The following is a 17,549-nucleotide window of genomic DNA, read 5'->3' as shown; positions in this document are numbered from 1 at the left end:
CGAAGTTATGAAAAAATAATAATATAGCACTGAAAATCTGATATATAACCGAGCTAAGCAAGTGTTATGCAAAAAAATATATATCTATTTCCTGATTTCCCTGGTTCTTTTCTGGCCCTTTGTTTACATGCAATAAAACCAATCTCTCCCCCTCCCCCATGCTAAGGGAGTGGCTACAAGAGCTGCCCTGAGTGACATGTCTGCCTGCTGGGAGACCCTGCAGCATGTTGTATGTGTAGGACTACAAGTCCAAGCTGTATAATGACACTGCTAAGGGAGTGGATACAAGAGCTTCCCTGAGTGCTGGGCTAATCAACAGCAATTTGTAAGTGTAGAACTACAAGTCCCAGCTGTATAATGACACTGCTAATACACACAGGATCTTCCCTCTACCGTCTTGTGCAATGCTCTCTCTAGTATGTCAGCTCCAGTGCCCAGCATTGTCTCCTCACTGCCTGCAGAGCTGTGCAGCTGTGCAGCTGAAGGGGTTAAGAATCCTAGCAGAGAGTAGACGGCAGTGAAGGGGGGCGTGGCCAGTACAGTGACGTCTCGTTTACAGGCTTGTAAACGAACTTTATCAGAGCTGGGAGAGAAGCTGACATCACAGGTCATGTGACCCTCAGTCAAATCTGAAAAAACAGCCACTGCAGATAAAGGGAGTTAATTGGAAAGCTGTTACATTTGCCTAGTTAGGAACATAGAAAGAACAAAAAAAATAACTCTATAACCCATTTAACCAAAGCCTCCATATCTGCCCTATACCTCTTTATAAATTGGGTGAGGGAATCACAACTTATAAAGACCACTTATAGGTAACTCTTACAGTTTTTACATGTGAATTACATTTGAAAAGTGATCTTTATGTTTGGACCTTTGCCTGTCATGTATCTATTGTTCTGCATTATATTTTGAGTTTATTTTATTCAGTTTTCCATTCATACCTGTTTTTTGGGGTGGGATTTGAAAAACGGACTGATGGATTGATTTCTCCAGGGTAGAACTGGACAGAACCATTCAACTTCACTAAGGTACACCAGAAAGGAGCACTCGGTACCATCCACTCCATAGAAAGCATAGCACGGATCAGATGTCCACCGTGATCGCATCCACTGTAAAAGGATTGTTAGAAGAGAGATTCAAGGTTCCTTGCTTATTATTCTCAATCGGTAATGAATAAGCATATCTTAAAGGGAATGTCTAGCTAATTAAAGTAAAAAAAAAATGCTGAAAATGCTTCAATAAAATAATACTTACCAATCGCTGTTCCCACACTTCCTGGTTCCTTCGTCGGTCTCTACTTCCTAAACCCTTTTCACACAGATATGTGACTGCTGCAGCCAATCACTGGCTGCAACAAGACACTGCTGTGGCCAGGGATTAGCTTTAGCATTACATGTCCGTGTTGAGAGGGGGCAGGAAGTAGAGGCTGTTGGAGGACCAGGGAAGTGTTGGAATGAGTTTTAGTGGGAAATCAGTGGGATGAGTATTATTATTAATTTAATTTTTTTAAACCATTCTCAGCATATTTTACAAAATTGGCTAGACAACTGCTTTAAATATGACAGTTCATTAGATGAAGGTTATTTTTTTTTAAATGTTGCTTATTGAATATAAATCGACAAACAAGTGTTTGTATAGTAAAGAAGTTATTATACAAAAATAATAAAACAGGATTGAATACACTTGCCTCCACTTTTCCAGAGCAGTCTGGGAAACGGGGGTCTCTTGGGATGTCACACAGATCCCTCTGGCCTTCAATAGCTAAAGTATATATTAAGAGGTCAACACATAAAAAAGAAAGAACAGTCTAGTACTATAAAATAGTCAGAAAAGCAGCTACAATGACCCATCTCTCCAATTTCTCAACAGATACGTACATCACTGATACACAAAACATACCATACCATGGGGAAACAATGGTCTTGAAATTAGGCTCTCTAGTTGTCAAAAGACTATAACTTCCAGATATCATGCAGCTGTTATAGCATGCTGGGAGTTGTAGTTTTGTCGTGTTTTTTTTTTTGAGATCGCTGCTGTAGAAGATTCTTCTAGCCTATGCTGTTATACCTCACAACCTGCTTCTTCCCTTTTTATAAAATACAGGAAAAATATTTTGGTGAATATTTACAAGCAGTGGTGTAGGGCAAAATGGAAGACAAGAGCTTGGAGGAACAGGCTAACACAGAAGACAACATGCTGGAAGCTAGGTAATGTTAACATTCCAAGTGGTCTAGAAGGTGAAGGTTCTAGCGTTAACATCTTTGGTGGTCAAATACCCTTTTTATCCTTGGGTATATATGAATACCCAAAAACATTATTGAAACATATTCTACTCGGGATCTATTCACTGCAATGAGGAAAACGGAATCCGATAGATTATACTTTGCCCTGTTTGTCCTGTTTTACATCGGTTTACATTTTTCACGGAGGCACAAAAGAGTAGTCTACCACACTATTGTTTCCTACAAAAGACATATGCAGAGGGAAAGAAAGCAGGTCAAAGTTTAAAGGGCGTCTGTCAGCAGTTTTGTACCTATGACACTGGCTGACCTGTTACATGTGCACTTGAAGACATCTGTGTTGGTCCCATGTTCATATGTGCCTGCATTGCTGAGAAAAAATATGTTTTATTATATGCAAATGAGCCTCTAGGAGCAACGGGGACGTTGCCGATACTTCTAGAGGCTCTAATTTCTCTGCAGCTGCTGCCCCTCTCCACATTAATTAACAGGGCCAGGTAGTATAAATGTCATCATGCCTGGCCCTGTCAATCAAAATGGAAAGGGGCAGCAGCTTCAGAGAGGGCAGAGCCTCTAGTTGTAATAGCAACGCCCCTCTTTCTCCCAGACGCTTATTTGCATGTAATAAAACATAATTTTTCTCAGCAATGCGGGCACATATGAACACGGGACCAACACAGATGCCTTCAGCTGCCAAGTGCACATGTAACAGGTCAGCCAGTGTCATAGGTACAAATCTGCTGACTTGCCTTAAACTTTAGAATTCCTAAATATTTGCTGTTCTGAGACAATATATGATTGAATCCCTGGTGGTCTAGAGCAGTAAAGGAGTTCATTGTTAAATCTCTAGTGGTGTAGTGAAATAAAGAGTTTATGGTAAATCCCTGGTTGTCTAAGGCAGTAAAGAGGTTCCTTCATTGATAAATCCCTGGTGGCATAGTGCAATAAAGTACTTCATGGTTAAATCCCTGGTGGTCTAGGATATTAAAAGGGTTCATTGTTAAATACCTGGTGGCTTAGGGCAAAGAAGGGATCCTTGGTGACCTAAATTGATCCCTTTAGCCATCTTCTCTTGTATTGCACTGATCATACACATCAATGTAGTGTAGGAAACACTGGCTGTAATTTACACAGTGCTCTAAAATTCTACATATATAGAAATAGATGAGATGAGAGACAGTGGCCCTGGCATTTGTCTAGCGTGACACTCCTTAACACCAGGCCCGCTTGGAGTTGGACACTTATTGAAGACAACATCCTCCAGTGACTGGGCTCCCTAACTTATTAAATAAGTATTTGCACTGATTTTAGTATAAAACACTGTAAAAAAAAAAAATCTAACAATACAAAAGAGACTGCAACTACTTTAGACTTTAGTGTACAGAAGATCCATGGTGTCCAGGGATACATACCAGTTTTCATCTACCTCACCTTTTCCTCTCAGGAGACTGTTTCGTAAGATCTGATCCACTTTGACTGCAATGTCAGACACATTCTGAGCAATTGCCTGAATCTTCTCCATCAAACCCAATGATTGCACGCTGCAAGACATGTATACACATTGCCAGTGACAGGCAGTCACGTATTATTTTTTAAATATCTGTCAGTTTTTCTCATTTTGCTGGGATCATGTCTTGTATTTTTATCCTAAATTCTGCTATTTTCCAACTATAAGGAATCGCAAGGACATTTTACCCCCTTACAATTTATGGTAAATCCATAATATTACATGTATGTCATGTCAGAAAATTGATAGAGTCAGAAATTTCTTGTCATACAAAACTAGATCCTATTGCAATATTTTTTTTTTTTAAAGTAATTAAAAATGATTGTAAGAAGTTTGCCAGTTATGTACTGTAGACACCTAATCAGATGCAACATGACCAAAGAGATCTATATTTCATTATTAGAGGTCATGGGGCTCATTTCACATCATACAACATGAAGTATACAGCTCCATGTCAAAATCCTTCATCTGGCAATGTTGGTAGGTAATTCAGGGAGTCAAATTCAACCAATGCCCATATTTTGCAAATAATTCTACTGGGCAGTCCTGGAGTGACAGCAACTTTCACTGCACAAACTACTGTCCTGCCCTGTTGTTAATGTTAAGGGGGGACCCATACGCATGGGCTTCTTGTGCCTAACTGACAATGCATTCCTCAAGGTTTCCAGATAATACATTGTACTCTACTGCTAATATTTACACTGATTAAACCAAGGGTCTCAAACACGCACCCCTGAGGCAATTATCTGTGGGCTACGACCAGCTCCTAAAGTCCCTCAGCTCAGAGCCCTTGTAGGCCCGCTCACTGCCACAGGCCCAGACTTCCTGTCACATTGTGCCTGTTCTGGGGCCACGCTGTGTGCACTGCTGGGGTGGGCAGCCCCAGAACTCGGAACAAGCATAAGCCATGCAGCCAAGAGTGGTTGTAAGGTCCTGGCACTAGCTTGCATGTGCAGCCTATCTATCCAGCGGCAGAATGAGGAACCGGACCAAGGAGCTGAACCTGGTGAGTGCCATGTGTGGGAGACTACAGGTGACAGCAAGCCTGCTCTTCCATAGTTGCCCAGACTGATGACTGATGCTGAACGGGCGTGCTCAGCTGTTGCAGAACTTGAGTTTGAGACCCCTTACATCATTTCTATTAAGTTATCCATGCAGCAACCAGCATGCTTTGCTACCATGCCATAAAATGTAATATTCTAGAGACTGGCACAGAACTGTCAGAAATATATCAGAGGCAATGCACACAAACCCTGACATGATGTAATATTCTGTTCCTGGGCTCCTGTAGCAATCTGACAATTTTTCATCAAAATGATCATCCTTGTCCTTCCCTTCACAGGCACAGTGCAATAAGTTATACCGCATGGCTTGCTAGAGTTGGTACTGATATAATACAGGCAGGATTGAAGAGGAACCTAGTTATATACCTGTCCAATGTGAAGTGTCCAGTGTCCTCTGTCCTACGCGATTCGCTGACATTTTCCAGTCGGGCTAAGATATCCATTCTCCTCACCAGGGTCTCCAGTACGTCATTCATTCTGCGAATGGCTCCTCGAGATTCTCCTAGACCTAGTACTGAAAATAAATTGACTGGACTTGTGAAACAATTTCACCATCATGTCCAAAGATACTAGGTCAACTACTTACTGTAGTCCAGAGAAGGCTCAGAATAAAACAGAGATTGTGGTATAATAAAATCAAGTACAGTATGTATAGTGTGCTACAAGCTGAAGGGATTTGCACACTGTTCTACTTGTAATGTACTTTATATTATCAAAAGAACAAGCACTACAACCAACCAGCAAAGTCATTCCTCTGAGAAACAAAATATGACCACAAATACACCAGAAATATTATTAATAGTGTCTTTGAGAAGAACACCCTTATTCTTTCCCCTGAACATATTGTGAAAAAACATAGAGCTCCCTCAATTAGACCAGTAGTATTAGGGTACAGCCATACAATCAGGTTTCCTGATGTCGTTTTGGAAGCCAAAGGATCAGGGGTGGATCATAAAAAGAGAAAAAGGCCAAATACCATTTCTCCCGGCTTTTAAATTCACTCTTGATTTTGGTTTCCAAAACTGCATCAGAAAACCTAACCGTGTGGCCGTACCTTTAAAGGAAGCATGGAATGGTGCTGTTCACCTAGGTATGTTAGACTATGTCAGGCACAACTGCCTGTGGGGCTTGTAGGGTTGTAGCTGCCTGGCTGTCTTCCTGGATTTCAGTGGAGAATCTGGTTCACGGGCAGGGGAAGTTACAGTAAACCACTTCTTCCACTCTTCAGCTGTGGACTTTTTAAGATGACCATACATTAAGGTTGGCTGTCCTACCAATTTCAGCAGGGCCAGCCAATCATCTAATGTGTTTTAGATCACTGGCCAACATTCTTTTTGGCAGATGTGAGAACACGCGCACACTCGGAAGATGCTTGGTGCATGTTTAGCTATAGCATCCAATCATAAAAAGGCTACTTTGATAATCAGCCAATCTATCCTTATCTCTAGTACTCAAAAAAATGTACAGGGTGAGTCAAAAGTCACAGGACACCCTTTCATTTCAGAAATGAAAGGGAATATAAAATATCTGAATACCCCAGCAAGTAATGGGTGAGGGGGCCTATCTTTTAGGCTGTGTCTGGAACATGGCTGCTATCTTGAATGCTGCCAGGGGCAAATTTTTTCAATGGGAAGGGGGTCATGTATCTTATGAGAGAGGACTAGAATTTTCTCAGAAATCGATTGCCTCAATCAGATTTGCAATATCTCGTGTGGTTCAAAAGTTATCAACACAGAAAGTTGCAACAACAACCGCGACCATTCCCTGTGATGCACAGCTATTTGACGTGTTCAATGCGTTGTCCCTGGTGCTGAACACTGAATTTTGAACTTTGAAGTTTTGAACTTTCTGTGTTGATAACTTTTGAACCACAAGAGATATTGTGATTGCGGCAATTGATTTCTGATAAAATTCTTGTCTTCTCTGATATGCTACATGACCCCCTTCCCATTAGAAAAATTTGCCCTTGAACCAATATTGCAGCTTTCAAGATGATGGCTATGTTCTGGACATAGCCTAAAGGATAGACCCCTTTACCAATTACTTGCTGGGATATTCGGATATTTCATTTTCCCTTTTGTTTCTGAAATAAAACTTTTGACTCACCCTGTACATAGGTTATGTTGCCGCACAAAGCAGTCCTATGGGATCCTTTGCAAAATCAGACTTTTGTGAACAACAACCTAAGGGTTAATGCACATGGTAATGCGCCATAGTTCCTTATTATGGAACTACACAGCTCCATGAACTGCTCTACATGTTCTATTAAACTGCCTATGTACCCACATAGTGTGCTGAAGAAGCAATTGATAAGTTCAATGGAAGTTTTTCTCTCTTAGGTTCTTATGAAATTGGTCAGAAAAAAACACTTCAAATCCTTTAAATAAAATTGGAGGCATATGTAGGTATAGTATCGGCCTCATGGCCGCCCTTTCTCGTCTCCGTACAGAACCATAATCTGACTGTGTGCACGAGCTCTAGTAGTTTGGCTTATGTCAGAACAGTTGAGAATGTAAGAATGGACAATGGTCAGTACAGCCGCCGCTATCTGTCAAGGTCAATCAAGTAACATTATGTTGAGATAACCAGAGATCAGATACCAACACTGTTTAAAGGAATAGAAATGTCTTCCACTTCATTTTCTTCTTCTAAAGCCTCAAGGGAGAAGGAACCATGTGACAGTTTGTTTCGGCTACAAAGACTCATTAAGCGGCTGCACAGCTACATATTTAATGAGTGTGTACTGCCTGATGTAGTAATTACCACACTGAAGTAAGCACCAGTCTTCCCACGGCGTATGTAAAATCTATACATATCTGCTGCAATCTATAAAGGCTTTAGGGAAAAGGAGGTGACATCTCTTCTTGCTTGGTCCACACTGCATTATCTGCTATTGTCATGGTGTTACCTACTGCAAACCTTAACCCTAAGGAATCACAAACTTGTGCCCATGGATGTAGGATGCAGATGTTGTTGCAGATTTGATTCAGTTTTGCTTCAGATTTCACCCTTCAATTGAAAAGGGTCAAATTCACCCCGAAAATCATGGATTTCAAAATCCGCATGGCAGGTCAATTTCTGCACAGAAATTGTCTAATCTCATATGTATTTCCAGAACTGTATTACACAGTTTTTTGTGCACGAGACTCTGCATGGAAAAAAGGTGCACAATCCGCAACGCGTGCAGGTAGCCCTAAGCTCCATTGAGCAACATCCCCTAATTTTAATTGGCCTGTTTTTTTTCCATACTGCTTTGTCTGATATCATCCCAGCCAGTGTTATTAATTATGTGCTGCCCATTCTTACCTCTGCCCATCTACCACTCATGACCAAATTCTCCCTGCCTTGACTTGTGCACTATCAACGGTGACTTCAGCCTATGTACATACCAATCATTCCTAACGGAGGCTACTCTGGGGAAGAAAAGTCCATCCCCCTTGCATGGGTTAATGATGAAGAGCACACAAGCCCTCAGACTCCACTCCCTGGTTTAGCCTTAAACCAAAACCATTATCAACCCAATGGGCCAACATCTCCAGTAGGTCACTGGTACGAATGTACTATTTAAAATACAATACAACACTAATTCCTAACCTTACCTTTTTACGGAACCATGAAAAGAAATCCCTAACAACTCCTCCAACCAAACTGTAAATGTGACAACTGTTCTTTTCTTCTCTAGTCTTTATTAGGTTTGTTCCTTTAAAGAGCAAGTCTAAAATTGTGCTTCCTGGAAGTCCAATACCTCTCTGCTGTCCAAGAGGCACAGTCTACAGAATACAGGTGTTGTTTATCAGTGATGAGTGGCAGGGGCAATATTCGAATATTTGCTATATTTCGCAAATATTTGGGCGAATATTCGTCATATGTTCGCGAATTCGTGATCTCCAGTCATTATTTTCTTGATTGCAAAAATCAGCAATCTTAAAATTTGCGATAAAAATTCACGATCAACACTACTCCTAAAGATATTGCAGCCTTCTCATTGGCCCACAAGCAAGAAGCAGTGAGGGATCATGCGTACTGATAAAAAAAAAACTTGAATATTCACGATTACGAAGATATAGAATATTCAAGATTCTAGATATTCGTGAATTCTTAAAGTGCCAATATTCGCGATAAAATTCTGCGATTAGAATATTCGAGATTAACACTATTGTTTATGGCAGCCTGTGTTCTGTGAATAGAGTGCTCACAGGGGCTGTGCTCTTGGGAATCCCTTGGGAATGCATCTTAGATTGATTTCCTCGAGTGTTAGCTAGACTTATGGTATGCAGTCATACCCAGGACTACCTTACATGACCTGGGACATGACACATAAGTGACTCAGATGCAGTGATCCACAATGCGCTTTCTCTGTCTGAAGACCCATTCATTTGAATAATCCATAAGCGCTAGTAAACTCTGTTGTTTATATGCAAAGTGACAGAGGACAGCGGGGATGCTGGGGACATCGAGCCCATTCTTCGTCTGCAGGGTGACACACTGACACAGCCAGTACTCATGCATTAAACATGGATCTGTATGTATAATGATTACTCCCAGCTTGGATTGCGCTGCAGGTTTTCTTGCGGTTCCCTCATCACTCCAGGTCCCAAGGGGATCTGTCGTTCTTCGTGAGTTGGGAAGGGGGGGGGGGAGAAATTGCTGGAAGGGTTTATAAAGTTGTCTTTGATTCCAATTCTCAACAGCTCCCAGAAGAGTTTAAGCTGCTGTGGCAATATCCCCTTCCCCGCAGCCCGAATATTTCATTATCTAAGCAGTCGAGTATGAGAAGAGAAATCTGTGCACAGCAAAGCTACTACATTTCACGGCATTTGGGCACGTGCTTTGTTTTGCCATCGTGTGTAAAGACCATGGGTTTTCTGCCAATATTTTCTGCCTAGATGTGTATGAAGAATGTATTATCTTCCCAGAGATCCCGCTGATCTAAGATTCTGCAGTCCAGGAATGGAGATGTAACTGTACGTTTTTTTTTATGCCTATGGACATGGGCTCCAATGGAAAATCTGTGTCAGAGCCCTCTGGCTGTTTGTAGCGTTGCTGTCCTCTGATGTGGCAGGAAGGTTTTAGGGCCCTCAAGTTGCAACCACAGCACCCCTATACAGGTCCTTCAAAAAAAATTAGCATATTGTGATACAGTTCATTATTTTCTGTAATGTACTGATAAACATTAGACTTTCATATATTTTAGATTCATTACACACAACTGAAGTAGTTCAAGCCTTTTATTGTTTTAATATTGATGATTTTGGCATACAGCTCATGAAAACCCAAATTTCCTATCTCAAAAAATTAGCATATTTCATCCGACCAATAAAAGAAAAGTGTTTTTAATACAAAAAAAGTCAACCTTCAAATAATTATGTTCAGTTATGCACTCAATACATGGTGGGGAATCCTTTTGCAGAAATGACTGCTTCAATGCGGCGTGGCATGGAGGCAATCAGCCTGTGGCACTGCTGAGGTGTTATGGAGGCCCAGGATGCTTCGATAGCAGCCTTAAGCTCATCCAGAGTGTTGGGTCTTGTGTCTCTCAACTTTCTCTTCCCAATATCCCACAGATTCTCTATGGGGTTCAGGTCAGGAGAGTTGGCAGGCCAATTGAGCACAGTAATACCATGGTCAGTAAACCATTTACCAGTGGTTTTGGCACTGTGAGCAGGTGCCAAGTCGTGCTGAAAAATGAAATCTTCATCTCCATAAAGCTTTTCAGCAGATGGAAGCATGAAGTGCTCCAAAATCTCCTGATAGCTAGCTGCATTGACCCTGCCCTTGATAAAACACAGTGGACCAACACCAGCAGCTGACAGTGTACCCCAGACCATCACTGACTGTGGGTACTTGACACTGGACTTCAGGCATTTTGGCATTTCCCTCTCCCCAGTCTTCCTCCAGACTCTGGCACCTTGATTTCCGAATGACATGCAACAGTCCAGTGCTGCTTCTCTGTAGCCCAGGTCAGGCGCTTCTGCCGCTGTTTCTGGTTCAAAAGTGGCTTGACCTGGGGAATGCGGCACCTGTAGCCCATTCCCTGCACACGCCTGTACACGGTGGCTCTGGATGTTTCTACTCCAGACTCAGTCCACTGCTTCCGCAGGTCCCCCAAGGTCTGGAATCGGTCCTTCTCCACAATCTTCCTCAGGGTCCGGTCACCTCTTCTCGTTGTGCAGCGTTTTCTGCCACACTTTTTCCTTCCCACAGACTTCCTACTGAGGTGCCTTGATACAGCACTCTGGGAACAGCCTATTCCTTCAGAAATTTCTTTCTGTGTCTTACCCTCCTGCTTGAGGGTGTCAATGATGGCCTTCTGGACAGTCTTCGGCAGTCTTACCCATGATTGCGGTTTTGAGTAATGAACCAGGCTGGGAGTTTTTAAAAGCCTCAGGAATCTTTTGCAGGTGTTTAGAGTTAATTAGTTGATTCAGATGATTAGGTTAATAGCTCGTTTAGAGAACCTTTTCATGATATGCTAATTTTTTTAGATAGGAATTTTGGGTTTTCATGAGCTGTATGCCAAAATCAGCAGAATTAAACCAATAAAAGGCTTGAACTACTTCAGTTGGTGTGTAATGAATCTAAAATATATGAAAGTCTAATGTTTATCAGTACATTACAGAAAATAATGCACTTTATCACAATATGCTAATTTTTTTAGAAGGACCTGTAGACACATACTATCCTTGTAGATAGTTCTCTTAGATACATAGATGTCATAGAGGACTGACAGGAGGGCCAGCAGTGTTAAAAAAATAATAATTCAACCAGCACCTGGATCTGAATACTTTTCTCATTGCAAGTAATTAAAAATGTGCTTTAGCCACTGAGTTATTCAATAAAACGTATTTGTATAGCACCACCTGCTGTTTGTTCTTTTCCTTATTTCTCCATCCACCTTAGTAACATGGCTGAGGTCAGAGGTGCACCTAGCCTTTCTGCTGCCTGAGGCGAAAAACTAAAACGTAATTTCTTAACCTAACCCTTCCCTTTAGCACATGACACTTTGTCTGCCCCTCTCTTGCCCCTACCTGGTTCTGCCTGAGGGGATTGCCTCACCTGGCCTCATTGGTGGTGCACCCCTGGCTGAGGTGGTCTCACATACTCAGTCCTATCCCTCAACTGCCACCAGCTGGCTTTTTTTGTAGAAGATGTGACAGCTACAGGGAGGGAGATACAGCAAAAAGGACATGCTCCTTGAGCAAGGACACACCTCCTGAGAAAGAACACACCCTTTGAGAAAGGACACACCCTCTGAGCTGCCAGCTTGACATAAATCTAGCAGAGCAATTGGAGCAATGAATAAGGAGATCTATGGATCAATGTGAGGTCCAGGGCTGGTTCTAGCTTTGTTAGAAAGAGATCGTCATGAGTCATGTACTATATGATGTCTCATTTCCATATTATATATTATGAAATTCGCACTCTATATTATGAAATGCATTTGCTATACTTTGCTATGGGGTCCCACGAATTTTAGTTTCACCTCTGGCGTGTGGTTCAGCGTTTTAGGCAATGTTGGATTCTGCCTCGTCACAAAAATAGCCACCTTTTTTCTCAGCTGTTGTCTGACTCACATATGCAGCGCTGTAAAGAAGTTGAGAGGTGACCATGCACATTAGACTAAGACTGGGTTCAGCAACCCATGGCACTCCAGCTGCTGCAAAACTACAACTCCCTGCATGCACATCTGCTTGGCTGTTCTTGTATCTCCCATAGAAGTGAATGGAGTATGCTGGGAGTTGTAGTTTCAGAACAGCTGGAGTGCCGGAGGTTGCTGGTCTCTGAACTAAGATAAGCCAAACCCTACAGCTGGTCATGTAATGTATATTTGATGTTCCTCCGAAATTATGCAACATGTCTGATCCTTTGTTCTCAAGGGAGAAATGCGACCACAGAGATTACTGGCAGAGGCTTACTTCTCACCATCCGTGCAGAACACATGCACACTTGGCCAATCCGAGCATTCATGTGTATGGGGGGGGGGGGGATCAATGTAATCTTGAGAATATTTGCATATATTTCCTGGCATGACCAGAAAACAAAATATGCAAGACCTTCTCACTGGATCAGGGGCTGTTTGCCCTGATCTGATATATCTTCAGGCTATTTGTGCAGCGGCATCTGGAATCGACAGAGGAACATATGGTACTGTCATAAAGATGGAAGGACCTTTCCATTATTTACTGCCGGTTACATCATGTTTATAAAAAGAAAATGGCTGCACACCATTATACATACAAAGAGTAGAGCTAAGAAATGGGGACCATTCTAAATAAAAGTGGTATGATACCTACTATAAATGAGTCAATGGAAGCTCTTAGCGCACATATCTGATCAAACGTGTGTCGGGCCCATCTACCAGGCGTCAAGGCGGCTTCCGCAGATGGGTCCCTAACACTAGTATACTGCCTCTTTGGACTTACCTAAGCCTACAATATTCAGGGCAGTGTAGGAACCAGCCACATACGTACTCTGCTCAGAAGTCCCAGGTAGGTGGGCGTGTTCAGTCTAAAAGAGGCAGTACCCTCAATATATACTACAAGAGAATCTAGACTAGAACCTTCAGAATCACAGGTCCATATCCATGAAGCAAACATGATTATAAAAAGAAAATGGCTGCACACCCTTATACATACAAACAATAGAGCTAAGAAATGGGGACCATTCTAAATAAAAGAGCTTCCATTGACTCATTTATAGTAGGTATCGTACCACTTTCATTTACAATGGTCCCCATTTCTTAGCTCTATTGTTTGTATGGATAAGGCCCCTTGCAGACGAGCGTGTTCGCATAAGGTCCGGATGCGTTGCAGGTGCGTTGCAGGAAAATGCATGATTTTTCTGCGCGAGTGCAAAACATCGTAATGCATGTTTGGTACCCAAACCCGAACTTCTTCACAGAAGTTCGGGTTTGGGTTCGGTGTTGTGTAGACTGTATTATTCTACCTTATAACATAGTTATAAGGGAAAATAATAGCATTCTTAATACAGAATGCATAGTACAATAAAGCTGGGGGGGTTAAATTTTTTTTATATATAGTTTAACTTACCTTAATCCACTTGCTCACGCAGCCCGGCTTCTCTTATGTCTTCTTCTTTGAGGAATAGGACCTTTGATGACATCACTGCGCTTATCACATGGTCCATCACACAATCCATTACCATGGTGATGGATCATGTGATGGACCATGTGATGAGCGCAGTGACGTCATCAAAGGTCCTTTTCCTGTGCACAGCAAAGATGAAGACAGAAGAGAAGCCGGGCTGCGGATTAAGGTGAGTTACATTATTTTTTTTTTTTTTTTTTTTTTTAACCCCTCCAACCCTATAGTGTCAGACTGTGCAGGGACCCCCCCCCCCCCCCCCAACTGGTAACACCCAGCTGGACCTTTATTGCAGACTGCTGGCAATTCATAACCTTCTGCAGGAATAATAAAGGAATTGCACAACATAGAGACATAGGAATAAATGCTCCAGAATTATTATTACATGGGGAACGCAAGTCGTTACTGCAACAGACATGTCAGGGGAGGTGACAAGTCCCTTTCAAAGGGATATTTAACAAATAAGGCTTATTTATTGTTGTACTGTAAGAGTATTTTTAACCGCCTCCGGACCGCCTAACGCAGATCTGCGCAGAGTCACGCATATACGCGTCATCTCGCGAGAGCCTTGATTTCCTGTGAACGCGCGCACACAGGCGTGCGCGTTCACAGGATCGGAAGGTAAGCGAGTGGATCTCCAGCCTGCCAGCGGCGATTGTTCGCTGGCAGGCTGGAGATGTGATTTTTTTAACCCCTAACAGGTATATTAGACGCTGTTTTGATAACAGCGTCTAATATACCTGCTACCTGGTCCTCTGGTGGTCCCTTTTGTTTGGATCGACCACCAGAAGACACAGGTAGCTGTGTAAAGTACCACAAAACACTACACTACACTACACCCCCCCCTGTCACTTATTAACTCCTTATGAACCCCTGATCACCCCATATAGACTCCCTGATCACCCCCCTGTCATTGATCACCCCCCTGTCATTGATCACCCCCCTGTCAGGCTCCGTTCAGACGTCCGTATGATTTTTACGGATTCACGGATACATGGATCGGATCCGCAAAACACATACGGACGTCTGAATGGAGCCTTACAGGGGGGGTGATCAATGACAGGCGGGTGATCACCCATATAGATTGCCTGATCACCCCCTGTCATTGATCACCCCCCTGTCATTGATCACCCCCCTGTAAGGCTCCATTCAGATGTCCGTATGATTTTTACGGATCCACGGATACATGGATCGGATCCGCAAAACACATACGGACGTCTGAATGGAGCCTTACAGGGGGGTGATCAATGACAGGGGGGTGATCACCCATATAGATTCCCTGATCACCCCCTGTCATTGATCACCCCCCTGTAAGGCTCCATTCAGATGTCCGTATGATTTTTACGGATCCACGGATAAATGGATCGGATCCGCAAAACACATACGGACGTCTGAATGGAGCCTTACAGGGGGGTGATCAATGACAGGCGGGTGATCACCCATATAGATTCCCTGATCACCCCCTGTCATTGATCACCCCCTGTCATTGATCACCCCCCTGTAAGGCTCCATTCAGATGTCTGTATGATTTTTACAGATCCACGGATACATGGATCGGATCCGCCAAAGACATACGGACGTCTGAATGGAGCCTTACAGGGGGGTGATCAATGACAGGCGGGTGATCACCCATATAGATTCCCTGATCACCCCCTGTCATTGATCACCCCCCTGTAAGGCTCCATTCAGATGTCCGTATGATTTTTACGGATCCACGGATACATGGATCGGATCCGCAAAACACATACGGACGTCTGAATGGAGCCTTACAGGGGGGTGATCAATGACAGGCGGGTGATCACCCATATAGATTCCCTGATCACCCCCTGTCATTGATCACCCCCCTGTCATTGATCACCCCCCTGTAAGGCTCCATTCAGATGTCCGTATGATTTTTACAGATCCACGGATACATGGATTGGATCCGCCAAACACATACGGACGTCTGAATGGAGCCTTACAGGGGGGTGATCAATGACAGGCGGGTGATCGCCCTTATAGATTCCCTGATCACCCCCTGTCATTGATCACCCCCCTGTCATTGATCACCCCCCTGTAAGGCTCCATTCAGATGTCCGTATGATTTTTACAGATCCACGGATACATGGATCGGATCCGCCAAACACATACGGATGTCTGAATGGAGCCTTACAGGGGGGTGATCAATGACAGGCGGGTGATCACCCATATAGATTCCCTGATCACCCCCTGTCATTGATAACCCCCTGTAAGGCTCCATTCAGATGTCCGTATGATTTTTACAGATCCACGGATACATGGATCGGATCCGCAAAACACATACGGACGTCTGAATGGAGCCTTACAGGGGGGTGATCAATGACAGGCGGGTGATCACCCATATAGATTCCCTGATCACCCCCTGTCACTGATCACCCCCCTGTCATTGATCACCCCCCTGTAAGGCTCCATTCAGACGTCCGTATGATTTTTACGGATCCACGGATACATGGATCGGATCCGCAAAACACATATGGACGTCTGAATGGAGCCTTACAGGGGGGTGATCAATGACAGGGGAGTGATCACCCCATATAGACTCCCTGATCACTTCCCTGTCATTGATCACCCCCCTGTCATTAATCACCCCCCCGTCATTGATCACCCCCTGTAAGGCTCCATTCAGACATTTTTTTTCGGCCCAAATTAGCGGAAATATATATATATATTTTTTTTCTTACTAAGTCTCATATTCCACTAACTTGTGTCAAAAAATAAAATCTCACATGAACTCACCATACCCCTCACGGAATCCAAATGCGTAAAAATTTTGAAGACATTTATATTCCAGACTTCTTCTCACGCTTTAGGGCCCCTAAAATGCCAGGGCAGTATAAATACCCCACATGTGACCCCATTTCGGAAAGAAGACAGCCCAAGGTATTCCGTGAGGGGCATATTGAGTCCATGAAAGATTGAAATTTGTGTCCCAAGTTAGCGGAAAGGGAAACTTTGTGAGAAAATAAAAATAAAAAATCAATTTCCGCTAACTTGTGCCAAAAAAAAAAAATAATTCTATGAACTCGCCATGCCCCTCATTGAATACCGCGGGGTGTCTTCTTCCCAAAATGGGGTCACATGTGGGGTATTTATACTGCCCTGTCTTTTTAGGGGCCCGAAAGCGTGAGAAGAAGTCTGGGATCCAAATGTCTAAAAATGCCCTCCTAAAAGGAATTTGGGCCGCTTTGTGCATCTAGGCTGCAAAAAAGTGTCACACATCTGGTATCGCCGTACTCAGGAGAAGTTGGGCAATGTGTTTTGGGGTGTCATTTTACATATACCCATGCTGGGTGAGATAATATCTTGGTCAAATGCCAACTTTGTATAAAAAAATTGGAAAAGTTGTCTTTTGCCAAGATATTTCTCTCACCCAGCATGGGTATATGTAAAATGACACCCCAAAACACATTCCCCAACTTCTCCTGAGTACGGCGATACCAGATGTGTGACACTTTTTTGCCGCCTAGGTGGGCAAAGGGGCACACATTCCAAAGAGCACCTTTAGGATTTCACAGGTCATTTTTTACACATTTTGATTTCAAACTACTTACCACACATTAGGGCCCCTAGAATGCCAGGGCAGTATAACTACCCCACAAGTGACCACATTTTGGAA

The 17,549-nt window shown here is 43.0% G+C and overlaps 1 protein-coding gene across 1 annotated transcript in view; it reads right to left on the bottom strand.

The window, feature by feature from the left end:
- The window catches only part of MGAT5B (alpha-1,6-mannosylglycoprotein 6-beta-N-acetylglucosaminyltransferase B), a 112,516-nt gene that overhangs the window by 51,842 nt on the left and 43,125 nt on the right, over window positions 1–17,549 (bottom strand). Inside the window, exons 4-7 of the mRNA XM_044298418.1 lie at window positions 5,178–5,325; window positions 3,672–3,781; window positions 1,688–1,761; window positions 942–1,109 (exon numbers count right to left, since the gene is read on the bottom strand). Of these exons, the coding sequence (XP_044154353.1) occupies window positions 942–1,109; window positions 1,688–1,761; window positions 3,672–3,781; window positions 5,178–5,325 (500 nt within the window). The remainder of the gene's footprint in view (window positions 1–941; window positions 1,110–1,687; window positions 1,762–3,671; window positions 3,782–5,177; window positions 5,326–17,549) is intronic.

The sequence above is a fragment of the Bufo gargarizans genome, chromosome 6 (genome assembly GCF_014858855.1).
Source record: "Bufo gargarizans isolate SCDJY-AF-19 chromosome 6, ASM1485885v1, whole genome shotgun sequence".
Lineage (NCBI taxonomy): Eukaryota > Metazoa > Chordata > Amphibia > Anura > Bufonidae > Bufo > Bufo gargarizans.
Note: the sequence above shows the minus strand (reverse complement) of the source record. Positions and strands in the feature narration are given on the sequence as shown.